Source organism: Urocitellus parryii, chromosome 1 (genome assembly GCF_045843805.1).
Source record: "Urocitellus parryii isolate mUroPar1 chromosome 1, mUroPar1.hap1, whole genome shotgun sequence".
Lineage (NCBI taxonomy): Eukaryota > Metazoa > Chordata > Mammalia > Rodentia > Sciuridae > Urocitellus > Urocitellus parryii.
Window position 1 is genome coordinate 188,793,912 of NC_135531.1, and position 26,530 is coordinate 188,820,441.

General features: G+C 35.8%; 1 protein-coding gene across 5 annotated transcripts in view; it reads right to left on the reverse strand.

The window, feature by feature from the left end:
- Wdr33 (WD repeat domain 33) overlaps positions 1-26,530 on the reverse strand; it is a 111,912-nt gene that overhangs the window by 20,799 nt on the left and 64,583 nt on the right. For 3 of the 5 annotated variants that reach the window (XM_026388154.2, XM_026388145.2, XM_077802373.1), the window contains exons 8-11: positions 3,381-3,507; positions 2,093-2,247; positions 1,919-1,997; positions 829-939 (exon numbers count right to left, since the gene is read on the reverse strand). In XM_026388154.2, coding sequence (XP_026243939.1) covers positions 829-939; positions 1,919-1,997; positions 2,093-2,247; positions 3,381-3,507 — 472 coding nt within the window. Of the gene's footprint in view, positions 1-828; positions 940-1,918; positions 1,998-2,092; positions 2,248-3,380; positions 3,508-12,133; positions 17,094-22,626; positions 22,712-26,530 lie in introns of those variants that run through there. The other 2 variants (XM_026388172.2, XM_077802378.1) reach the window with 2 other exon arrangements.

Genomic DNA, 26,530 nt, shown 5'->3' on the forward strand with positions numbered 1-26,530 from the left:
AAAATGAGATATATATACTCAATGGAATATTACTCAGCTTTAAAGAAGAGTGAAATTATGGCATTCGCCAGTAAATAGATGGAGTTGGAGAATATCATGCTAAGTTAAAAAGGCCGAATGTTTTCTCTAATAGGCGGCTGTTAATTCATAATAAGGCAGGGGACATTAGAGAAGAATTGCGTTACCTTAGATTAGGTAGAGGGAAGTGAAGGGGGGGTAGGTGGAGAGGGGATGTGGGGATAGGAAAGATAGTAGAATGAAACAGACACTATTACTTTATGTATATATATGACTGCATGACCAATATGATTCTGCAACATGTACACTCAGAAAAATGAGAAATTATATCCCATCTATGTATGATATATCAAAATGCATAAATGCATTCTACTATCATGTTTAACTAATTAAAACAAATTTAAAAATTAATAAAAAAATAAAAGTAATGGGAAGAGAGAAGGAACATAGTTTCAGTGTTGTTATGGAAAATTAATAGTGTGGTATATACCAGTTCCTTGGTACACACAACAGATTTTTTACAATTCTTTCCTTCTCAAACTTTAAAATATGGGAAAAAAAATTTTTAATAAGAAGGCAAAACAAAAATTTTAATAAGGCAAAAAATTGATTCAAACAACCAAAGTCATGTACAATATACAATCTCCATATTGCAACAAAAATATTTATAAAACACTATAAAAATGTTTTAAAGACAAGTTGAAATACAAATTAGTACATCCATCAATAAACGAAAATAAACATGTAATATTTATTTCTCACTGCTCTATAAGTACAATAATCCCTAGATGTTTTCACTATAAAGCTTACCTAGTGTGGTCATTTGAGCCTGAGCAGAGAATATGTCCAAGAGGATGCCAAGCCAGACTCCAGATCATTCCTTCATGGGCCATCTCCATCCCACCCACTTCCTTCTCTACTCTGTAACAGCACAAAGAAAGAAGTCCTTTTCACAAAAGTTAATGAAGAAAGTCTAATTTTCTTTTAGCCTTAAAACAAAGCTATCAATGCCTGTTACTTTAAATCTAGTCAATTCTAGATGTTTCAGAGGTACTGACTTGTCATCAAAAATACCTTCTTTTATTCAAAGACAAAAGAAGCAGAAGGGTAAATGCTTCAAAAATTATTTTACCAATAAGAGACTGAGAATGCTATTTCATTCTCCCTTAACAACTTCCACAGCCAAAAGTAGAAGTGCTACATTTTTTATTCTAAGCTGGATTTACAGAATTTAAAACTGCAGGCAGGCTAATACAGTACATACTAACACTCAGAAAAAATAGGAAACTTTACACATTCAAGTGCTCTCTTCATAGAAATATACTGTTTCCTGGACTTACTGATAATCAACAGAATGTGGCAAAATTTACAGTGTATGATTCAGAGACCAGAAAAGATCACCCACTTTCTACCTGAGTCTCTGAATACACTCTTTCTCCAAGAGCTCATACTTCCAGAAGCCTCTATCACAGAGAGGCCATGTACTCTAGTACACAGTGCCCAAGTACAGCCTGGCCTTCATGTCATCCCAGCAGGGGCTTCAAACACAAAGAAGCAGAGGAACCATCCCTGCTGTGCCGTGTCCAAAGTCCTGAACCACCAAATCCCTAACTTCTAGAATAAAATGCCACTTTTGTTGCTAAAAATTGTTTTTGTAGTTGTAGATGGACAGAACGCCTTTATTTTGTTTATTTTTATGCATGCTGAGGATCGAACCCAATGCCCTGTGCATCCTAAACAAAGGCTCTGCCACTAAGCTATAGCCCCAGCCCCAAATGCCACTTTTATCCATGAAAAATATAATAATTTTGTGTGATACTTCTTTCTTTTGCGGTGCTGCACGAGCTCTACCACTGAGCTACATCCCCAGCCCTTGCATACATACATAAACGTTACACACCCAACATGCCAGAATAACAAAGAACCATCTGATCCTCCACTGGCAAAAAGCCCTTCGTGCACAGGATGCCAGGCCACTGCTGTAAAACAGAAACAAGGGAAAAGACAAAATTGTTTGGGTCTGTGAATGCTACAGGTAGCAGTCATAAAAAAATCAAGCATAACAGTCACGGACCTGTGGCTTCTTTCTTATGACCACGGAAGACTTGAAGCTCTTCTTTCAGGTTTCGGATGTCAAAAAGTTTACAGAGATGATCACGTGATGCCGTGAGTAGCCAATTGCCATTGAGGTTTAATTTCACTTCCATTACAGTGTTTTTATGGGCATGACTAGAAACAGAGCACCAAGAAAATAATGGTCGGAATTCAAAAACAAGCATCAATCAATATAATGACCATTTTGGTTGAAAGCACCATGGATCAAGATAGCAAGAGGTGTGGCCTAGAAGTAATAAGCATATAACAATATGGGGTAATGTAATAAGAATATAACATCAAAGCACACTTGAAAGAATTAGGTCAACAGAAGTAATATCCATTACCAAAGTGCTGCTCTCACTACCCAGATAAAATAGCAGCAGAGCTTCAATTGTACAGGAAAGTTTTATCTGTGAATCAGGGTAAGCATTTGGAATACATAAACCAATATTCAGTAAAGGTCATTCAATTTTAAAAGGTTAATGACATTCTTCTTATTACGACAAAGCATAAAAATAGGCACTGAATAATGTGAAGGTTAATTTGAACTAAAGACAATGCCTTAAGGCCTGTGCAATGTACAACTTGAAGGGACATCAGTCACAAGATGCAGCATTGGTCACTGCCACTAGAATATGCAATAAGGCAGCCTTGCTCTAACCAATTCACTTGGGGGTGGTTTACTTTCCAAATGAAGGAACAGGATGCAGAGTTCAGCCAAAAAGGTGAACATATTCATAGAACTGTGAACATTTACAAAGAATTCAAAGAAAAAAATTGTATTATGAAGTTGCATTGTAAGCATGAGAGGGAAAAAATGCAAGTTAGCTCAAAAAGTTAGCTTATTCTTTTATTTTACTCGGCGGTGGGGGGGGGGTAAGGAGGATCTTCTGTATAAATAGATTATATGGAGAAGGCTGAGCTATGACCTCTAAGAGGCACATACATCAACTTTATACAGTGCCAAAAGGTACTCTGATGAGGATGGACAGTGAGAAAAAACGGTAATAATGATTTCCTCTTCCTGCTCCCCCGCTAAGCTCACCAAATTAAATTTAGGCATATGTGGCAGAACAAATATCAAGCATATTTCATTAGGGATTTATGGACAAAACATAATTAATAAAAAGTCTACAGATCCAAGTCCATCTGGTATCTAAACCACGTTTACAGGAATATATAAGAAGAGAAAGCTAAAAGTTAAAGAATATAGGCTGCTTTGTTCCCCTCTGTTGGGGGAATAAGGTGGGGCTCCTATCACTTACAGTGTTGCAAGACTCTGTCCAGTCTTGGGATCCCAGAACTTGATTGGCTGTTGACTATCTTTACTTCCTGAAACAACTAACCCTTTGGTTGGATGCCAGTCTACACATTTCACATCAGCACCATGCCCTGTTGAAACAAGTTAGGATAAAACCTCTTCAATCTTGTGCATTCAAGCAGGACTTCATTGTAATTTAACGGAAGTAGAGAAATGTATTAAATGTCTTGATCTCATTGCTCAGTCAACCTAAATTTTTTTTAAAAGACTCTTTGGTCTGTGTCTGGAAGTCTTTTGATAGATACATCAAGCTTTCTTCTCATGCTAGGATGCACAAAAACCAGTCCCCTCCTCCTGAAACTAAGTATATCTCCCAGCCTACTTGCTGGCAGGTGAGCCAAGTCCTTTTGGAAGTTGCACCCCTCAAGCCCACAAATAGCAAACTTTGGTTTTCCTACTTTGTGGTATTTGTTATAGTTCAAAACTCCTTGGTACATAGAATGAGGAGAGGAAAAAGTATTCCAGCTTTTTACTTATTTATTGAAGTACAGGAGAAAAATTATTTGTGCCAAATTCATATGTAGATTAACATGTAATCACAATAAATTGAGTTACTAAAATATTACAAATGTGAAAATCAGGATTAACAAAGAAATAAGTATTGTTTTTTAAAAAAAACATGGTGTAGTATAGTCTTAATATTTTACAAATCAGGAGGCTAAAGCAGGAGGATCAAAAGTTCAAGGCCAGCCTGGGCAATTTAGCAAGAGCCTATCTGAAAATTTAAAAGGGAATGTAGCTCACTGGCAGAGACTTGCCTTGCATACACCAAGACCTGAGTTCAATCCCTAGCAAAACATTTACACACACGCATGTGCACGTGCACATACACACACACCCCAAAGGAAAAAAAAAAAGCTGGGAGTAGGGATTTATGAAGCAGATGCACGGGAGGCAGGTGAAAAGTAAGAACACATATGAAACAGCTTCAGAAAATTTTAGATGGAAGGAAAAAATTTTGAATAAAAGATACAAAGGGAAACAGAAGGAAGAGATGGTCTCCAGGAAGTGGAAGCGATCTATACCCGTTCAGAAAAGGAGAAACACATCTCACATAGGGCTAGGCTTATCCCAACACAATAGCCCACACTGGCAAGCACGGAGGGGTGGGCTAATCATACGGAGAACAGTTTGGAAGATTCTATTGTCAGGAAATAATGGATGTCCAAAGGGATTTTTCTACAAGGAAATACTTGCAGCATGGCACATGTACTCTAAGGAATATGATGCACCTATTACAAATGATCTCATGGATGATTTAATAAAGTGATTAAAACATCCATTATACTAAATTTATTTTTCAACAAATTAGTGTATATTCTTACTGTAAAAGGCAAACAATTCAACAACATAAGTGATTGCATGTGTATATCTGTGCAGAGAAAAATAGCAAGAAGATTAGATACCCAGTCGTAAACAAATACCATAAAGCTGGGAGGTGGTATTATAGAGATTCCTTTTCCTTGTGTCTTTAGATTTTCTTCCATGAACTTTTTCTTTTTCCCTTATGGTGCTGAAGATTGAACTCAGTATCTCACAAATGCTAGGCAAGTGCTCTACTTCGAGAAACCTATTTCCTAACTCCCATTCCATGAGGGTGAAGCTGAGGATGGGAAAAGGGACGGCAGGTTTTGCTGTTGCCAGATATTTTATTAAAAACAAAAGATGGAAAAATTGAAACAGAAACACAATTCGGTCCTTCTGGCCCCTTCCTTGCCTTAAAAATCTTTAATATTATTACCAATCTAACACTGAAAAGATGTGATCGAGGAATTTAAAACCTTTATGGCAGGACTGGGGTTGTAGCTCAGTGATAGAGAGCTTGCCTTAGCATGTGTGAGGCACTGGGTTCAATCCTCAGCATCAGATATAAATAAATAAATAAATAAAAAACAAAAAAACCTTTATGGCCCACTTTATGAATAAGGTGTATAGCTATGTACACATTTTTTTGGGGGGGGGCAAAGGATACCTGGGATTAAACTCAGGGGCACTCAACTACTGAGCTATATCCCCAGCTCTATCTTTTTTTTAAAATTTAGAGATAAGGTCTCACTGAGTTGCTTAGCACCGTGCTTTTGCTGAGGCTGGCTTTAAATTCGCAATCCTCCGGTCTCAGTCTTCTGAGCCACTGGGATTACAGGCATACACCACTGTGCCCAGCACTATATGAATCTTAACCAAACAAATTGGAATTTCTGGCAAATGTATGAGAAAGCACTTTCTAATGATGATGCACTATGTAAAAAATATACTCTTTGGACTCAATTCTACCTTTGCCTTTTCTGGAATATCTTTATTACATAGAGAAAGTATACCTACTTAGTGTAAAGCATATGTAAAAATTAAAACACTATCAAACTATAAAAACATATAAAATATATTTTGGTTGCTTTGTTTTCTGAATTTCTCTATAATTTATTTGGGCAAAATTGAAACAAGGACAGAATGCCATGAATATACTCACACCCATCCACATCATAGATATAAGTCAAACTAATAGGTATTGATTCTCAAGTATTACTTTTGGTCACTATTCTTAAATCATACTAGAAAACATATGTTTACATATGGTACTATATTAAATGAAGAATCTCCAATATGCTAACTCATAGTTTTACAATGAATACTTTACAACACAGATGAAAGAACTGGTTCTTGATCACACAGGTGATAGGTGGCAGAGCAGAAATCTGCATGAGGGAAGCACTCAGGATATATGCACATTTCTAATATATTTTGAATGTATTACAAAATAAATTCAGGGAGTTGAATGTAGAAAGCTAGTTCCAGAGTCTCTGCTCTTAAGGACTAATTGCCTTTTTAGACATAAAAAGGTCAGTTTCAGAGTTGCAAAAGGGGAAAGGGTTGACAACAACATGTACTTTCCTATTTGCTTCTATCTGCACAAAGACTCCTAAAGGATGGTACTTAGCAGATAGAAAATTGGGAGAGAGATTATTCATTCTTCAGCCTTTGTATTCACTGTTTTATTTCTGAGCCTTGTGCCTGTATCATCTATATTTTTAAAAATTAAGTACAAATAAAGTCACCTAAGAAAATATGTGCAGGGCTGGGGTTGTGGCTCATCGGTAGAGCGTTCTCCTAGCACGTGCGAAGCTCTGGGTTCAATCCTCAGCACCATATAAAAATAAATGAATAAAATAAAGGTATTCTGTCCAACTACAAAATAAAAAATAAAATAAAATATGTGCAATATACTAACATTTGTGGCTTCAAAAGGGTCACACGTCCACACAAAGAACAAACTAACACTTGTTCGAAAATGCATAAAATGTATCTTAAAGTATGCACAAGAATCTCCTACTAACGGCCTCCAAGAGAGGGAAACAGGAAGGCTTGGGGAAAAAAGGTAAGAAAGATTTCACTATACAAATTGAACATTCCTAATCCAAACTCCAAAATGCTTCAAAATCTCAAACAATGCCTTAGGCATAAAACTTCATACTACAAAACTTAGTGTGGAGAAATTATTAAAAGGCATGATGGTGCGAGCCTGCAATCCCAGTCACTTGGGAGGCTGAGGTAGGACAACTGCAAGTTGAAGGCCAGCCTCAGCAATTTAGCAAGGCCCTAAGCAACTTAGCAAGACCCTGTCTCAAAATTTTAAAAAAGGGGGGCTGGGGATGTGGCTCAATGGTTGAGCACCACTGGATTCAATCCCTGGTGTACACACACACAAAAAAATTGTATAAAAATATCTTCAGGCTGGGGCTGGGGATGTGGCTCAAGCGGTAGCACGCTCGCCTGGCATGTGTGCGGCCCGGGTTCGATCCTCAGCACCACATACGAACAAAGATGTTGTGTCCGCCGAGAACTAAAAATAAATAAATAAATATTTTAAAAAAATATATCTTCAGGCTATATGTATAAGGTGTGTATAAAATAAAAATAAATTTTGTGTTTAGCCTAGGACCTATCCCCAAGATATCTCATTACATATATGCAAACATTCCAAAATGGTGGGGGGGGGGTTGTAAGGAAGGAAGAAAAAGAAATTTGAAACACTTCTGTTTATAAGCATTTCAGATAAAGGATACTCAACATATATACTATTTTGTAAGTTTTAAATTTTAAAACACATAACCTACTGGGAGAAAATTTCAATCAAAAACTGAATTAAGTAACAGGAAATTACCTTGGGAAAGTAGGTGTGAAATCTTTTATACTTTTTAAAAAAAACTTTTAAAATTAAAAAAAAATAGTTTAAGCTACCATAGAAGCAAATTGATATGTAACTGTTTCCTTCAGGGAGGAAAAAATTGAAATAAACTTCTTCTGCACTGACAAAAACTATTTCAAATATAAAAAGCTACCATGCCATGCCAATGCTGATACAATACATTTAGGTCAAGAAAAGTAAGACTAGTAGGAAACACATCCTAAGAACATAATTTTTAAAACTTGCATACATGCAGGTGTAATGGTTCACACCTGTACTTGCAGCTACCTCGGAGACTGAGATACACAGATCATTTGAGTCCAGCAGTTCAAGACCAGCTTAGGAAATAGCAAAACCAGGCCTCTTTTAATTAAAAAGGGGGCAGGGCCTGGGCTGTAGCTCAGTGGTAGAGCACTTGCCTCACATGTGTGAGGCACTGGGTTCGATCTTTAGCACCACATAAAAATAAATAAAGGTCCACTGACAAATAAATAAATAAAGCTATGTGTCCATCTACAACTAAAAAAAATATATTAAAAAGAGGAAGAAGAGGAGGGAAAAAGAGGTGGTGGCAAGGGAGGGATGGAGGAGGGAAAACTTTCATATGCTAGTATCTGAAGCCTTGTTTATAATAGCGAAAACTAGGCAACCAATTTTTTAAGTATAAAGACAGATAAAACTTGCCATAACTCAAATATTAAATAATCATATATCTATTAAAATGAAAAACAAAGAAAAAAGCTCATAAAATCCATGAAATAAAAGCAACTAAAAGTTGGGGTTGTACCTCAATGGTAAAGCATTTGCCTATAACATGTGTGAGGCACTGGGTTCAATTCTCAGCACCACATATAAATAAATAAAGATACATGAATAACTATCAAAATACTTTTAAAAAGCAAACTAAAAGTAAAATAAATGTACACTAAAAACAAATGGAACAACACATGCACAACAACACATGGATTAATATGTTGAGAGGATGGTTATAAAAATACACGATTATAAAATTGCAGATGCAGATAAACAAAAGTGAAAATTATATTGGGCTAGTAGAAACATAAAAGTGTTTCTATTCATATTTCCTCTAGTGCGATATTGTGGTTTGTGTCTTAACCTTTTGGTATTTTTTTAATATGAGAAAAACCAAAAAAATGCAAGTTAATTTTGCCAGTTCGTACTTTCCCTACCAAATTACAAAAATCATGTGTGGTGTCCCTTGGTGTTAGAGAGAGTAAGAGGTACTCTCATTTGTAACTGGTTGGAAAGTAAATTGCTAAATATTTTGGGGGGAGGCCATTTGGCTGTAGCTACCAAAATCTTAGATCCTATAAATCGTCGGATAGAAATTCATGCTGTAACTGAAAAGCATACCAGAATTTATGTTCAAAGATATTTACTGCACTGTGTTTGAATCACCAAGACTGGAAATAATCTAAATATGAATTAATGAGGGGTTACTAAGGAAAATTAAACTGACATAATGAATATAATATGGTTATTAAAACTGAGGCAGAAATAGGTACCTTCCGGGGTGCTGGAAATTTTCTGTATCTTAGTAAATGATATCTCAATAAGCCTGTCTTGTAAAAAAAAAAATAATACAGACAGAAAACCAAGGTATTTTTATCCCATGTGTATAACAGAAAACTTAAATGGTAATAACATATTAGAGAGAAGAAACAGTAAGGGAGTAAGAAGGCATTTACTACTATTTCTGTGCTGCTTTATGTTTCATATGCTTTTATTATTTATTTAATGACCATTGCCTTTGGTCTCCCCTACTCAAAAATCAATTATTGACTTTGCTCTGCAATACAGAGCTAACCAGCACCTGTAGTCCCAGGAAGATGTGCTTCAGATCCTCAGCAGGGCTGCAGAATTTTCAATGACAGACCTCAGGTCAACACAGCTGAATCAAGTTTCGAAGATATTTGTGAACTGGCAAGTCACGTATAAAAAATGATCTTATGTAAGTTAATATCTGATAGAAAAAATGACTGAGTACCAAACACATGGTCTATCAATTTCAAACATCACCCATGAAGAATGCCTCAACACTAAAATTTGAACAGTGCTCACTGTGAACCCCAAACATGAAAATTCCAAGAATGGAGTATATCCAATGCTGAATTCATTCAGATGGTAACTGTTTTTATAGCTTAGTGATAGAGCAGTCTCAGACTAAAAATATCTTGCTAATGGTTGAAGTTTTTAGGACAAAAAACTTCTCGCCAACAAAGGACTATTTTTTAAAATGGAATTTAATAAAATTTATCAGAATCAAACATGTAAAAAATAAAGGTCAGACTCTGAACAACACTAAACTTGCTCTAGCACTACAAAGCCTACTACTTTGTCCCTACTACAGGGACAAAGTTTGGCCCAAGAGGGGACTGACAATAATCTACAAGTAGGCCATAGTGTACACAGATGATCCTCAAAAGGATGGCAGAACTTTTAAGAAGCCAGTAATATAGGCACATGGTTACCAAGTAAAGAATCCAGGATGACTGGGAAAGGTCATAACCTTATACATTCTGGACTGCAACTATAAACAGAGGATATCCTTGAAGAAAGATTCCTATGATTAGACTAGAGTACAATTGTAAATTTATTAAATTTAGAAATTCCAGTTGTCAATCATTATATAAAGAACTAGACTGACATAAATCTATGTGTGGAATTCCCTTTGAACACAAATATTTAGGAACTTAACCTGCATGATCCAATGTGGTAGCTCTTAGCTACATGTAATTATTTAAAGTTAAAAGTTTAGTTCCTCACTCATACTAGTCAAGTACTCAAGTTACATGTGACTAGTGGCTAGCACAATGAACAGATCAGGTAACAGAATATTCCCATCCTCACAAAAAGGACTCTTAAGATAATTATCAGCCTTAATCAAAGTTTCTCTTTAAGTTTCCATAGTCATATTATTTTTATTCACTATCTCAGCTACACAATGAAAACTAGCAACAAAAAAAGTTATCTTTAATTATACCAGAGCTAGAAAAGACCTATAAAACACTGCAACCTAGAAGGGTTAACCTGTGGTAGGAGTTGGCACGTGTTTTCTTCTTTCTGATTCAATCCTTCACCTTACTAAATGTAATATCCAAATGAAGAGGCACAATAGTTCCAACTGGTTGTTGAAATTCTAAATCAACTTCAACTTGCTCAACTGTAACTGAGGAGACTCTGTGACATTTGTTCTCATCTCTCAAAGCTAGTTAAGGATAAAAATCTAAAAATAAATATACAACCAAGAATTACTTCTTTTAAAATAACTTTTTTTTTCTTTTAAAATAAGTAACTGGATTGATTATGAAGGCCAGTGTCTGTTACCTAAGTCCACCAAAAGAAATTACAGATTAATCTAACCACACTGGGTTATGTTTAGGGGTCAAGCCTTGAGGTCCATGAATTCTGTACCATTTCTTTGTACAAAGTCAGCTAGCTAAACTTTTCCTCAGGGTCCTACCAGCATAATTATCAATTTGGTATCTCTTGGAGACATGTGACACAGGTTTGGGTATTAACTGTGTCTAACAGGCTAGAGATAGTGTTGAACAAATCACTTGCAAAAGCAACCACTAACTGTGCACTAAAGTTTACAGTTAAATAGGAAGTAAATGATTTCATTTATTCCACTTGATCATTCTTTCACACATTCATTTATGTACTCCTCCACTCATTCATTAATTCAAAATAAGTGTGCATGATACCAACATTTATTAGGTTCCTGTATGAGTGCCAACCTCCGAAATGTAGTCACCAAATATAACAAGGGCTGAACTCTGGGGTAACATCTGTGGGATTATGTGGCCCTGGAACATTAACTTTCCCAAGATAGTTAATAATTTAAAAGGTTTCTGAATTAAAACTGAAACTTATTTTTTAAATGTAAATTTTTGAGGCTGTTCCACAAGATAGAAAAATCCCCCCACTTTAAAATATGCTACAAAATCATGCCTGAAATAAGTGAAGTGCAGAGTGTAAACAAGATGATCTTCCCAACTAATGAAAAATTCATTCGTGTGCTTAAAAGATTTAAGGAAAACAAAACAGACTCACCTTAATTAACCCTTAAATTATAAGAACAATACAATAAATGTTCTAGGCTTTAGATATTTTGGTAAACAGATGTGCTAGACTTACTTTTGTAGATAGTGGAAATTTCCTGCTCTTTATTACCTATCCCAGAAGCACAAAGTGGAGTGTGGTGAGTAAGGGAAAGAACTGTTTTGTGAGGCTTCCTTTAGAGGAGGAGGTTCCCTGGCTTTTGTGAAACTGTATGCAAATTTTGTGTCCCTGTGCATTTTCCCAGGATTTCACCCCTCTTCCACAGCCTCATCAGATCCTAAAGGACCTGTCACACGGCACAACTCTGCCCTAAGACAATGCATATGACCCAAGGCTCGGTGAAAAGTCTGAAAACCAATAAATAAGTTTTATTTGAAGGTCAGAAATAGTGTCCATTTTCCCATTTTATTTTCCTGGATCAGGTCATTATATGAACAAATGTTAAGAAAAATTTCTTTTATACATAACTCATAAAAAGCACCAAGATGTTCTAATACAGGAAGGAAAAAGCAAACAAAGAATTCAAGTATCATCTTGTACAATATTAACAGTTTAAGAACTGCCACTCAAGAAAATGTGTTAAACATTAACAGCAAACTCAGGCTACTTTTGGCCACAAAAACATAAACAGATAAATTTAAGGCAAAGGGGTAAGTAAAGCCAAGGTCCATAGCAAGACAGTTTAGAAGATCAAAGAACTCAAGAATTGAAAAAATTAAGGAGTGTAACTTGTTCATCCATCAATAAATGTGCGATTTATGAGCATTTTACCTTTTTTTGAAAAGATCTCACCTTTCAAAGGTTTTCATCATGATTTCATAATTAACATCAAATGTGAGTGACTACTATTAGAATCTTTGTCATTCCAATCTAGAAAGTTATATTAGTGAAAAACTACAAAATTCAATGCTACATCAATTCCAGAATGGGTACAACTCTAGCAGTGTTCAAAGTGTTCCAAGCAACAACAGCACACAAAATCGTGGGTGAAGGGTTTTGGTGATCAAGTAGATTGGTCAATGCTGAATTTTTTAAATGGACGAGTTTCATCCCCCCCAAGTCTGAGAGCCTTTGATGCTTGCAATATATATTATAATTCTGTGGGAGAATTTAATCATTTCTCAGATTACTTCTGTTTATTAGGAGACTGATTCGGCAAATGTGAAACACTAGCTCTGTATGTTTGACAATGATGAACCTCAATTCAGGGACTGGACACCTCTGAGTAAGAAAAAAGAAGGGACTAGGGAGAGAAACACCAAGGGGCCTTCAACCACACTTGTAACGTGTATTTCTTCGAAAACAAATTCAGAAATGTTTTCTTCGAAAACAAATTAGAAATGAGGGGTAGGTAGCACAGAAGTGTTTTCCAAGTTGTAAAAATCTTGAGATGTCAGAAAAGCAAGCAATATGCAAACGTTAACACTGCAAACTCAATGGAAAAAAAAGAGATACTTGCATTATAAACTTGCCAATATTCCTACTTAAATTCCACATTTAATTTGCATAATAAGTTAAAATGATTTGTTGACTTCTACCATGTACATGGAAAATTGACAAGGGCTGGCCTAAAACAAACTGTCAAGTAGGTTAGAAACTGAAATTAAGCATACAAAGCATAAGATAATGCCGTAAAACTATTTAAGTACTTTAAGCATCAAAGTGAACAAATTCTTATGAATGTATGCTGAAATATATATGTGAGTCAAGGAACATACAGGCATAAGTAATGCTGAAACTTACATGGAGGACTGCTTAGATCTTTATACAATAACATGAGGGGAAGGTATAAACAGGAAAAAGAACAATTTCCATCTGAGTAAATTTTAAAGACCGCTTTTAGAAAAACCTTCAGGATTATGGAGAAATACAGTAAGATTGATACAATAAGAAAACCTGTAATACTTTTCCATATTACTGCCTGACAGTATTTAAAATGTATCAGTCCTCTGTATTTTTCACTTACAATGACCAAGAAGAAGCAATTTTGCAGTGTTTTGTGCCAAAGCAAATTTTCCTGTGATAGCTGTTTAAAAGTTGAAATCATTTTAATTTTAAAGGCTATTTGGATAGCAGCTTAAAGGGAAGGAATGTAACAAATATTCTCAACTTCACTGCTGTTGTTCTCTTCTGATTCCTAGATGGTAATACTAATATCATAAGACACTTCAGCCATTTGTCTGAGATGGCAGATATTTTTGTCCCAAACGCAGGCATTCAGGAAAAAGCACAAAGTTCTTTAGAAGAAAGGATACAAGGAGATGCATTGGTTGAGTTTGTATGTGCACATGTGTATAATTCAATAGTCAAATGTTGTCCAGTAAACATTTTTATAGACATGACTCACATCTCGGTAATAACATACAGAGTCAAGAAAAGAAGCATATAATCATCATTTGAAAAACTAAAAAATTATGAAACCCCCCAAAAAAAAACATTTATAAGATTGATAGAAGCCTGGCAATAAGATTACCAGAAAGAACTGTACCTATGCCACATTAGTAATAGTTATTAATGTCAGTGGATAAGCTGAGCCAAGAGAAACCATGACTGAATCCTCTAATAAGGAAGAAAAAAACAGAACCAAGAAGGAAATTTCAAATGCTATACCAAAACTTCCTGGGATAAACCTTCCTCCTGAAAGCAAATTAAAAAGGTGAACAGGTTCATTTTCAGTTGGCGAAAAAATGACTACATTTCTTTTAAGTTTAAAGTTTATGTAAATGAAAGTAACAAATAATCCTAGCCAAAGAAGAAGTATTTAATTAACCCCATGGCAATCATAGCCATTTATAGCATCCACTGTACTTGGAATTTGTTTTGCCAAAATCTTCTTGGGCATATTTGCACATTTTTGGTAAATGTGACTCCCTGTAATCTTTTCCACCTAATACTGCTACACACATCTTGAAAGAAAGGTAACAATGGCAGTGACAAAAATGTACCTACATCAGAATAAGGTTACATGAATCCTTAAATTTGATTGGGGGTAAGTGTCTATCACATGATTCCTAAGAGACTGCAATTTACAGCTATCACTAGATTTTTTGTTTGTTTGTTTGTTTTGGTTTATAAATGAGTAATCTGGGACGAGATACCCTCTAATGGAATTTTGACAAATACACTCATTTCTGTTTCAAAGAAGAAATCCGATAACTGAGAAAAACCTGAACTGGGAGATGATTATACTAATTAATTTCCTTAATATCAATAGTGTATCTCAACAAAATAACTACATACTTAAGCCCTACTGATTTAAATAACTGCATAAATCAGACATGGTGGTACACACCTATAATCCCAGCAACTCAGGAGGTTGAGGTAGGAGGATCACAAGTTCAAAGCCAGCCTCAACAACTTAGGAAGGCCCTAAGCAACTAAGAACCTGTCTCAAAATAAAAAAGTGGAGGGGGAAAAAAAAAAAAGCACTAGGGATGTGGCTCTGTGGTAAAGTGCCCCTGAATTCAATACCTGGTACCAAAAAGAAAAAATTGCATAAATAAGTGGGGGTGAAGAGTCAAATCTCCCATGCATAAAAATCCCATGCAGCTTAATGTCACTACTATATCCTGAGGGAGGTAGATTATTTCTCAACCTGCTAAGTGTGGGCAGTGCATCATAATTTCATTTCAAAAAGTACAGTCCAGAGAAGGAAGGAAAAATAGTGTTAGGCTAGGGAAATCTGACAAACACTACTTCAAGCAGGTGAAGGTAAATACCAAATCATGCTGGTAGTATATACCCTTGATACAATGTGTTAAAAATGATATTTTTACCTTCTGTCCCAAAGATCCATAACCCAAGTCTAACCATGAGAAAAGCATCTGAAAAACCCGAACTTGGTAGTGCATGTGTAATCCCAGTGACTTGGGAGGCTAAGACAGTAGGATGGCAAATTCAAGGCCACCCTAGGCAACTTAATGAGCCCTTAAAAAGGGCTGGGAAAGTAGCTCAGTGGTAGGTAGGCCTGGGTTTACTCCCCAATAATGGGGGGAAAAAAGGACATGAATCATAAGAATTCTGATTCGCATTCACAACCTACTATGAAAGGCAATAACCCAGATGACATTAGCTTTGTCCAATAGGAATGCAAGTACAGTATCAAATCAAATCAGTTCCACTGGAATCTAGAAAAGAACATGTTAATACAATTTAAGTCCAATTGATATAGGGTTCAGAGTTCATGTAATAATTATTAATAAACCAGGTATCACTTACTGGTTTTCTCATGTAATTTACCTAACCTTTAATACTTTTATATGTAAAGTGGAGATTACTACTCAATTACTGGATTATTTCGGGAATTAGATGAAATATGTGAAGCATTTGGGATCATGTCTAGTACTTTTTTTTTTTTTAGACAAGAGTCTTGCTTTGTTGCCCAAGTTAGTCTCAAAGTGGGCTCAAGCGATCCTCCTACCTCTGCCTACTAAGTAGCTGGGACTATAGTAACCCTCACCCCACCCCACTGCACCTGGCTCCAGAATACATTCTGAACAATTGATAAACAAAACCTTCCACTTTGATCCAACCTCTGCCCTGAAAGAGCTCACCAGGCAGACAGACTTAGTTATTCAGCAATAACTGCTACCACTTTGAATATAATAAGGCAGGCAGAAAATGGCTCAACTTGAGAAATCTTATACAAAGTAAGATTTTGTAAGACTTAAATTTCAGTTTGCAAAGTGACCCATGTATCAAAGACAGTGAGTTCCAATTACCAACATCCAACTCAAGCATTAGACTTGATATAATGTCCATTATATCTCAAAGCTGGAAAACCTAAAATTAGAGGCCACTGTTACCTTCATTGTATTTTAAATAACTTAAGAAAGGACACTGGCAATGTAGTTCATTGAAAGAGGGTTTGCCTAGCATGAGCAAGGCACTGGTTTCAATCCCCAGTGCCACAAACACATATATACACACATAAAATAAAGACTGATAATACTTTTGATGTAAAGATACATTCTACTGGACTAAAATGCCATCCCCCACTGAGAACATGATTCCAATACTTCTGATTTAGGGTATGAAAATTTGACAATTTTCTTCGTATTTTCTCTATTTCTGAAGAATATAAATGCATTTCTAGGGGGGGAAAAACCTCAAAGGAAAGTACTAAGTTTAGCAAACTGTCTTTCAGTTAATGACTTACCTCCAAATACTCCAATGCCATGGATTGCCTCAAACTTAAGTATATGATTAAATTTTAATATTTGAGATTTCTTCAGAAATGGAAAAATAATGGAAAGACAACATCAAGAGGGAAGTGTTTCAAGGTCACAAATGTGAAAAGGGACTGGGCTTTGGAATCAAGTCACAATCAGGCTCATTCTTGCTTTCAAAGGTTTGCAGAGGATGGCCTTATTTCCAAAATTCATGTACCTTGACCAAAAAAAAAAAATTGTTTTAATTTTTAAAAACTTTCAACTCAAATGTGAGCCATTTATATATAGAACAAGTGACCTCAGTTACAGCCAGACAACTGTTTTATTAATAAAGCAAAAATAAGTGGGGTGGGGGGAGCTTACAGGAATGCCACACTATGACCCTGAAAGATGGGGAAAAAAAAAAGAAAAAAAGAAAGAAGTAGGAAAACAGAAAGGAGAGAGGAGGAGAGAAAGGGAAGGGTGAAAGAGAATGCAGTTTGGAACAAACTAGGGCACTCTGCCTCAGAATACAACCCACTTACTTTAGCAATTTATTCCAAGGTTGCCCTTCCCCATCCTCACTACACACACACACACACACACACACACACACACACACACACACACACACGTGTCTAGGAGATCTATCATCCAGAAGAGCAGACTTTTATATAAGTAGACATTTAAGTATACCTGCAAAATAAATGCAAATATTAACCAAAACAAACTACTAGTCAAATATGTGGATCACTGGAGATTTGAGAAAATAGCAAGTAAGGGAAAGATCAGGAAAAAGAAACAGTTTAAGTGGCCTCGATAAAAACAAATAGGAACAGGACATCAAACCAAACAATATACACACAAACACTTCAATTTACCTACTTCCTCTGTCCAGTGCTAGAGATCAAACCCAGGGCCTCATGTATGCTAAGCAAGAGCTCTTCCACTGAGCTACATTCTTAAGTCACTATGCAAAGAATTAAGGGCTAAAATTATTATTTAAAAAAAAAAAAAAAAGCCAGGTGTTGTTCATGACTGTAATCCCAGCTACTCCAAAGGCTAAAGGAGGAAGATCACAAGTTTGAGGCCAGACTGGGTACAGAAGGGGGCACATTAACAAAAGAACAGGCCACTACAAACAAACAAAACAAAGAACCATTAGTTCTTAGAAATTAAACATGCAGTTGATAATATAAAAAATTCATAAGAAGGGATAAATAACAGATTGGGCATGACTAAAGACTAAATTAGTATTCTGGAAGATAAATTAGAAATCTCTTGAATATGGAAGAAAAAAGTAACACAAGTAACAAAGGGTAGACAGTACCTAGACACCCAACAATATAGTTGAGAATCTATGAGTTCCATAGAGAAATGGGAAACAAAGAATGAATGAAAAACAATGACTGCAGATTAAACAATGCCAAGAAAAATATATTTTATAATATTTGCATCTAGGACCTACTCTTAAAAAAAAAAAAAGTCGTCATCCATGGAAACAAAGAGATCATTTAAACATTCACATAGGAAAACCAGGAAAATTAGGTCCACATGTGACTTCTTGACAGACAAACTGCTGGAAGACAATCAGAAGCTTTCAAAGTTCTGAGGGAAAAAGGACTTCAAATCAAGAATTCACTCCCCAGAAAAACCAGGAGGCAGTTTAAGTTTGATGGCAAAACACTGAAGACATTTCCAGACAAAATAATTTTGAAATTGACCTCCCAAGCACCAGTTTTGAGAAAACTTTTTGAAAATGTTTTCTAACTGAACTGCAAAAATGAGTGGACTTGGAAGAAGCCAAGAAATCCCAGAATGACTGAAGTATAGAAAACAGTCCAAAATAAGGCCATAAGTTTGAGAACTTGATGATGCCTTTAAAAAAAAAAAACCATTTATTCAAATTGCAAAATTTAAAAAATCTAACACTCTTCCAGGACAAAGGATTTAGTGAAATTAAGGTGAAAAAAAAAAAAACTACATCAAAATAAATTGTGTCATCATGTCAACAGCTGATAGAGCAAGACTTAAGAAAAACAGACTCTTACTTGATCTTGACTTCACCTTTGTTTCAACTGCCACAAGATTATCATTCCCTCTCTAGGACCTGATTGTACTTCTTTGTTCAGTGATTAAAGTATCCTTCATAGAAGAAAACTTTTATTTTTGGTTTTTGTTTCTTCAAGAACATAAGATACCAAATGCTGAATGTTTTCTGATTTAAGGATGCTGATTCACCATGTGGTTTGGGGGAGGGGGCATGGGAGATCAGATGAACTCTGGATAGGGAAAAGGGGAGGGACATCGTTACCCTAAGTATATGTATGAAGATACGAATGGTGTTGACTCTACTTTGTGTACAACCAGAGATATGAAAAATTGTGCTCTGTGTGATATGAATTGTAATACATTCTGCTGTCATATATAACAAATTAAAATTTAAAAATAAAAAAAGAAAATAAGATAATTATAGTTGTAGAATAGAAGAAAAATATCCTAAAACCTTTGACAATGTATGTAAGTAAAGGCAGTTATAAAGCAGAAAAGTGGTAAAATGCTAAGTGGCACGTGTTTCCTTCTGAAACCTCATGGTAAGTGGTGAAATACTGCCTAAAATTGGTGACCCCCCCCCAAACTGAAATAACTACAAGCATGGCTGGCGGTATAAGACCATTAAACTCCTCACCTTGCATAGCAAGAAACAGATATACTGTGCCAGGCAACAAGAAAATAGGGAAGTATATCGTTTACAGGTCTGATGGTAATCACAATAAAAGATAAGGAAATTGACAGATAAAGGATTGACAGATTTTTTACATTTCAAATTCCACCCCTCTGTGGTGTCAGAGACAAGACTTTACAATGTTTATTACTTGTAATTTTTTTAAAATTAAGATTAGGCTTTTAAAAGGTTAAAAAATTCCCTAAAACAGTAGCTTTCTTAAAACTTCATTGTTAATATTTCTGGAACAGTGAGAACAACTCATCTTCCAAATTTTTAAGTGTTCAGACCCTTTGGTTCACTGAATTTATTGTCAAAAGTCTACAATAAAGGAAAATTTTACATGTGGACACAAATACGACGCTACAAGGAAGTTTAGTGCACAACTTTGGTCTTGGCAAAAATATTTTGCAAATCCTAAATACCTATTAATGAGGAATGGTTAAATAAATTGTGCTAAGAAATGTTACTGAACCATCAAAAAGGCTGGGGAGTAATTATACAAAAAGATGACCATGACATATAGCATGTAGTAAGAAAAAGCAAATAGAACATGTGCAGTATAATCCCCTTTTTGTCATAATTTTTAAAAATAGTTTTGTATGTACATAGGAATTCTGGAAAGATACCAAAAAAAACTTAGTAGAATGATGCTTACCTCTGGATGTGAGACTGGGAAAGGGGTGGGGAAAATATTGACTTTTATTTTAATTGTGTGAACTTTTAAATCAACATTAATTACCTTTGTTAAAAGGCAGAAATTCTGCCAGGCGTAGTGGCAAAAGCCTGTAATCCCAGTGGCTCTTGAGGCCGAGACAGGAGGATCCCAAGTTCAAAGCCAGTCTCAGCACTGGTGAAACACTAAGCAACTCAGTGAGAGACCCTGTCTCTAAATAAAATATAAAACAGGGCTGGGGATGTGGCTCAGTGGTTGAGTGCCCCTGGGTTCAAACCCAGAACCCAAAAAAAAAAAAAAAAAAAAAGGTAGAAATTCTCAAGAAAAAAACTTGTATGTTGGTCCAACCCAATCCTTTCCTTACCTTTCCACCCCTTCAATCCCCCAACAATGTTGATCACAGCCTTTCGGATGACACAGTGTGAATCCACCTTAAAACTCTCCAATTCTTACTTCCATGTTACACATAGAATATACTGTTGACATGCGTGACTGATGGAAAAAATGCATCTGAGTGTTTCATTTGGTCTTCACCTTTGTTGGTCAAGGAATGATGCTGCTATTTGAAGCCAGGTTGTAAGTAAGATCACCATATAGGTCAGTAATTGTTTTCCAGTCAGCCTGCCTTTATATTCATCATCTGTCATCTTCCCTATCACAGAACAAGACAGGGAAAGATCAAAATAAATCTATTGAGGCAGTGGGAACACTTTTGTAAAATACATACTGAGGGTGGACTTTAATGGCATGGTTGTTGCATTCTGAAGAACATATTTGTGTATACCTATGATCAGAGTAAACATTTCTTTAGCCAGGCCTGCAGAGAAGAATCACATAGTCATGCTATCAATTCTTCTCAATGAGAAAATGCTGGCTAACCAGATATATGTAGCAGCAATGACACTCTGCTTTGGGGAACAGTGTGACGTCGACATATGTGGGCCACGAAGTTCCCAGTTTCTGGTATGAACTTCTCATCTTCAGTCATCACACTGAACATAAAATCAAAGCATTACAGCAGATTGAAGGCTTCTCACCTTTCATTGTGCTTCAAGAATGATTTTTCTTTCACTAGACATTTTGAAACGGCAAGGATAAAAGGAGGAAACCAAAGACTAAAGAAAAATAGACTACATGAGGATATATAATGTAACCAAAGTTTTATAAATATTCATAACAATGAATATTTGATTTTAATCCAACTTGTTCAAATAAACAACTCACACCACAAAGATATATCACTATTTTTGGCCTTCATGTTTTTAAGACATTGTAAACCTATAAAAATGAAGCAATGGTAAGAATATTATGCTATAAATCTATTGTGTAACTCAGTATAAAATAAATCCACCAAATGTGAGTTTACTTAACTAGACCTCAAAACAATCAGCTAGTGGTTCCCAGAAAAAATTCAAATATATAAGCAAGTGAGCAAGCAACAAACATTGGGACAGATTCATGGAGAATGTGAGGAGTGAAAATTTTCCAGTAAGCCTGTGGTTCTCAGATGATAGTGGAGCTTGTATAAGAATTTACGTGAAGAACATTTAAAAAAATAAGTCATAGTTCATTTCAATACAATGTTATTTATTTAAGTGTGGCTTACAATACAATTAATTTTATCAATGACATCTCTATTTTTCCCCCCTTTGGGCGGTGCTGGGGATGGAACCCAGGGCCTTGCACATGCTAGGCAAGTGCTCTACCACTGAGCCAAACCGCCAGCTCTGGATGATACTTGTAAACCTAATAATCACTACTAAATAGGATAATCATATGTCATCTAAACTCTTGGTTCAATAACCTCCTCCTTTAAATAAAACCTTCAGCACTTTTCCTAATAATTCCAACTTCCTCTTAAATTAACTATAATATATATTTCTTAATTGGTCCTGCCTTTTTTGTACCTTTCCTTGACATATAAAACATACCTGGTTCACCCTACACTGTGTAAGTGTCTTCTCTGCATGTTTATAACTTCGCAACAGCTCTGTAAAGTAGGTATCATTAGCCTACTTTATAAATGAGAGGACAAACGGAAAATTTGCCCAGTTAAAAAGCTAGGATTCAAAGCCAACTGTTGACTTTCAGACGAGTACTGCTAAAATATCCCAGAGGAAGAACAAAGATTGCCAAGCATAAATTATGTACCTAGAATTTTGAACAAGAAGAGCACAATATTAAGATTTTATTTTCCCTTGCCATTTAGCCACTGAAAACAGTAATTAGTTACACTATACTCAATTTTAAAGGTAGCAACATGGTAACAACATGTCAATTAGTTTATCCTTTCTTTTGTACACAAAGAAAAAGACAGAAGGAATATACTTCATTCATCTCTGACTATGAAAAGATATAGTAAACTGGTTGAGTTACATAAAAAACACATAAGGGTTGCAGGAGTAGCTCAGTGGTAGGGGGCATGCTTAGCATGCACAGGTTTTGGGTTTAATATCTAGCAACAAAAAAGAAGAGAAAAACATAAATGTAAATGTATACTTTACATTAGATGATAGGACCAGTGGGGTCATCAAAGTGGGTTTCCGCTCAAACAGTTTTCATTTCAAAATACAAAATTTGTTATCAACCCACTTTAACCAAGGAAATACTACAAAACTTTGTACCTATTTTTTTCCTTTCTTGTTTAGTTTTGTTTTTGCAGTGCTGGGGATCAAACTCAAGATCTTGATCACTGAACTATATTCTCACCCCTGTGTGTCTGGACTATATGAAAAAGTATTCTGATATATTCTGGCAAACACATATAATTTAGACAGACAAAAATGATCATGTAATAATTTCCCTACCAATCCTGAAATCTGTAGTAAGTCTGGAATACACTAATGCCTTTTCCATGTAAAATTATGTACTGTGCTTAGTAAATAAAACTTTAGGTGATAATTACACAGTGTTTTAAGCCTAAAACAAGCTGATATTGTAAGCTCAGAGGTAGAGTGTTAGTCTAGCATGTGTGAGGCCTCAACCTCAATACCACAAAAGATAAAAACAAAATACAACCTAAAATCAACACATTTTTCACTGTGGAATAGTCATTAGGAGAAAAATCTTGATCTGCTAAGTTTACATTCTTACTTCGTTCCAAATCAACACTATTTTACGGTTATACTGCTTGAATTAAAGGAAAGCAGTTTTCATAATCTAAATAAATTGTTAAAAGCTTTAAAAGTACTTATAAAAAGAAACTAAGAAAGAAGGAGAGGAGAGCAAAGGAACGAAACTATGAAACTGGGCACAGTGGTGCATGCTGCTTGTAAACCCAGCACCTCAGGAGTATGGGGCAGGAGACTGAAAGAAAAAATAAAAAGGGCTGGGAATGTAGCTCAGTGGTAAAACAATTCTGGGTTCAACTGCTAGTATAAGAAAGGAGAAAAGAGAGAGAGTGTGTAAGAGATTAAGATTTCAATGAGAGGCTGAGATAAGAGGATTATGAGTTCAAAGCCTCAGCAAAAGTGAGGCTCTAAGCAACTCAGTGAGACCCTGTCTCTAAATAAAATACAGAATAAGACTGGGGATGCTGCTCAGTGGTTGAGTGCCATGAGTTCAATCCCTGGTACCCAGGGGTGGTGGGATAGGGAGGATTTCAATGACAAACCATTAACAATATTATTCCTTGGGGAAACTCTGTAAATCAATAACAAAACTATGGTACAACTCTAAGAAGCCTAACTTCTTGCCCATCTAACATAACTAGATACGTTGAATGCCCTAATCATGTGACACTACCCAAATGTGTTCTAGTCTTTTAATGAAAACTCATGATTAATGCTTACCTACAAACCAAACTTTTTTGTTTTAAAACTTACCCAGCTTTTGGGGCTGGGGCTGAGTGGTAGAGTGTTCACCTAGCCCACATGAGGCATTAGGTTCGATTCACAGCACCACATAAAAATTAAATAAAGGTATTATATCTACTTACAACTTAAATAAATACACACTCTCTCTCACACACACACACACACACTCTCTCTCTCTCTCTCTCTCTCTCTCATACAAAAAGAGATTCAGTGCTAAAAAAAAAAAGAAAGCCCCAATCTATCATCCAAGGTAAAGATTAAATGGAAGAAGCCTATCTCAGGAATTTGCTAGAAAACAAATTTGTTTTGAAGACATCCATGTTTTTTTGTTTTGTTCTTAGTATCAGGGATTGAACCCAGAGGCACTTAACCACTGAGCCTCATTCTTGGCCCTTTCTTATGTTTTATTTAGAGACAGGGTCTGAGTTGGTTAACCTCTCACTAAGTTGCTGAGCTGGCTTTGAATTCCCCATCCTCCTACCTCAGCCTTCCAAGCTGCTGGGATGACAGGTGTGTGACAATGCACTCATCTTAAGTACTCTATGTTTTAGGACTTCAACAGACTTACATGAGCAAATGCTCAATAAATACGTGATCTTTTTAAATTTACCTTTTTCATATTTATTTTAATAACTTTATTCTTTGCAGTGTTAAGAAGTGAGTCCATGGTCTTGAACGTTCATTTTAGGCAAGCACACTACATTGAGCCACAACCTCTAGCCCATTTACCACTTCTAAAGTCACAAAAACAAAATGATCTCACTAATCATAGGGATAGTCTTTTCTATCCTATAATACAATTATGCAGTGCATATTTTAGAATACAGGTTGTGTGAAATTAACACATGTGATAATCTGAATACTTCTATCTCCAGTTGTCATTTGCACTGCTCATGAAGAACGGAATGGATATCCCATTCCACTCCCACCAATCCTAAGAGTGGCAACTTGTGGGGCACAGAACATACAAATAATCTGAATATAAGAATAAACAGGGGCTGGGGATGTGGCTCAAGCGGTAGCGCACTCGCCTGGCATGCATGCGGCCCGGGTTCGATCCTCAGCACCACATACCAACAAAGATGTTGTGTCCGCCAATAACTTTAAAAAAAAAATAAATAAATATTTAAAAAATTCTCTCTCTCAAAAAAAAAAAAAAAGAGAGAGAGGAGAGAGAAAGAGAAAAAAAAAAAAAACAAGAATAAACATTAAAATCCCTTCTGTGATCTTTGATGCACACAAGTGAACTTAGGAGTGAAATTGTAGAGGCAAGGGTTGTGGCTCAGTAGCAGAGGATGTGCCTACCACATGTGAGGAACTGACTTCGATCCTTAGCACTACGTAACAACAAAATCAAGGCATTCTTTCCATCTACAACTACAAATAAATAAATTAATAAAGAGTGAAATTGTAAAAATAAGGTTCTTTCAGGTTAGGGGTGTAGCTCAGTGGTAGAATGCTCGCCCAGCATGTGCATTTAAGGAAGACCCTGAATACAATTCCTAGCACCAAGAAGTGGGGGAAAATGTTTCTTTCTTTGCCTACATTTATCCTTACAGTTTATAAAGAATTTTACAATTATTATTGTAAGGTATTTGCCAGTTCATATCTTGATGGCATTTAAATTTTTCTAATATTTTATATTATTTTAGACCACATAGAAAATGAACAGGTGACTCTACCCAACTATAAAGAAACAACTCTTGGGTCTGGGATTGTGGCTCAGAGGGAGAGTGCTCATCTCGCGTGCATGACACACCGGGCTCGATCCTCAGCCCCACATAAAAATAAAGATATTGTGTCCACCTATAACTAAAATATATAACATATGAAAGAAACAACTCTTAAAGCTAATTCTTTACACCTTATTCTAAACAACTCTAAAAACTAATTCTTAGACATTAATCTTAGCGGGGTAAACACTAGGAGGAACAGAGGTTAATGCAGGAAAACTAATTCATCTTATTTTTTAAGAAGAACGTGTTCATATTCTGACAACTAAACTTCTCATAGCCAGCTGAAATAAGGCTTCCGCTGGATGATAGGCCACCTCACTGTTTTGTAAGAACATTAACTATCAGCATTGTTGCAGTTCATTCCAATCTATATATATATCCAACATGTTACTCCTACTAATCTTGGCCAGTCTACTTAGTAAGAGACCAATGAATTTATTTTTGAGAAAGGAAAAAAACTTCCAACCTCTTAAAACCAACCTTTATGTTCACAGCCAAGTCGCATAGTTATTACATACTGATTTGACATTTACAGTTTAATCACTTTCTCCTGTTGGACAATCTCATTGAACTTCTGAAATCAAATGTAGTCATACTGAGATCATGATAAAGAAAGACTTTAAAGTAACCGCACAACCCACAGAATTTGAACTCCCCAATTACCAAATAGCAGCTAGTTCTTTATCAATTAAAATTTTATCCTAACTCTAGTCTGGCCTCACC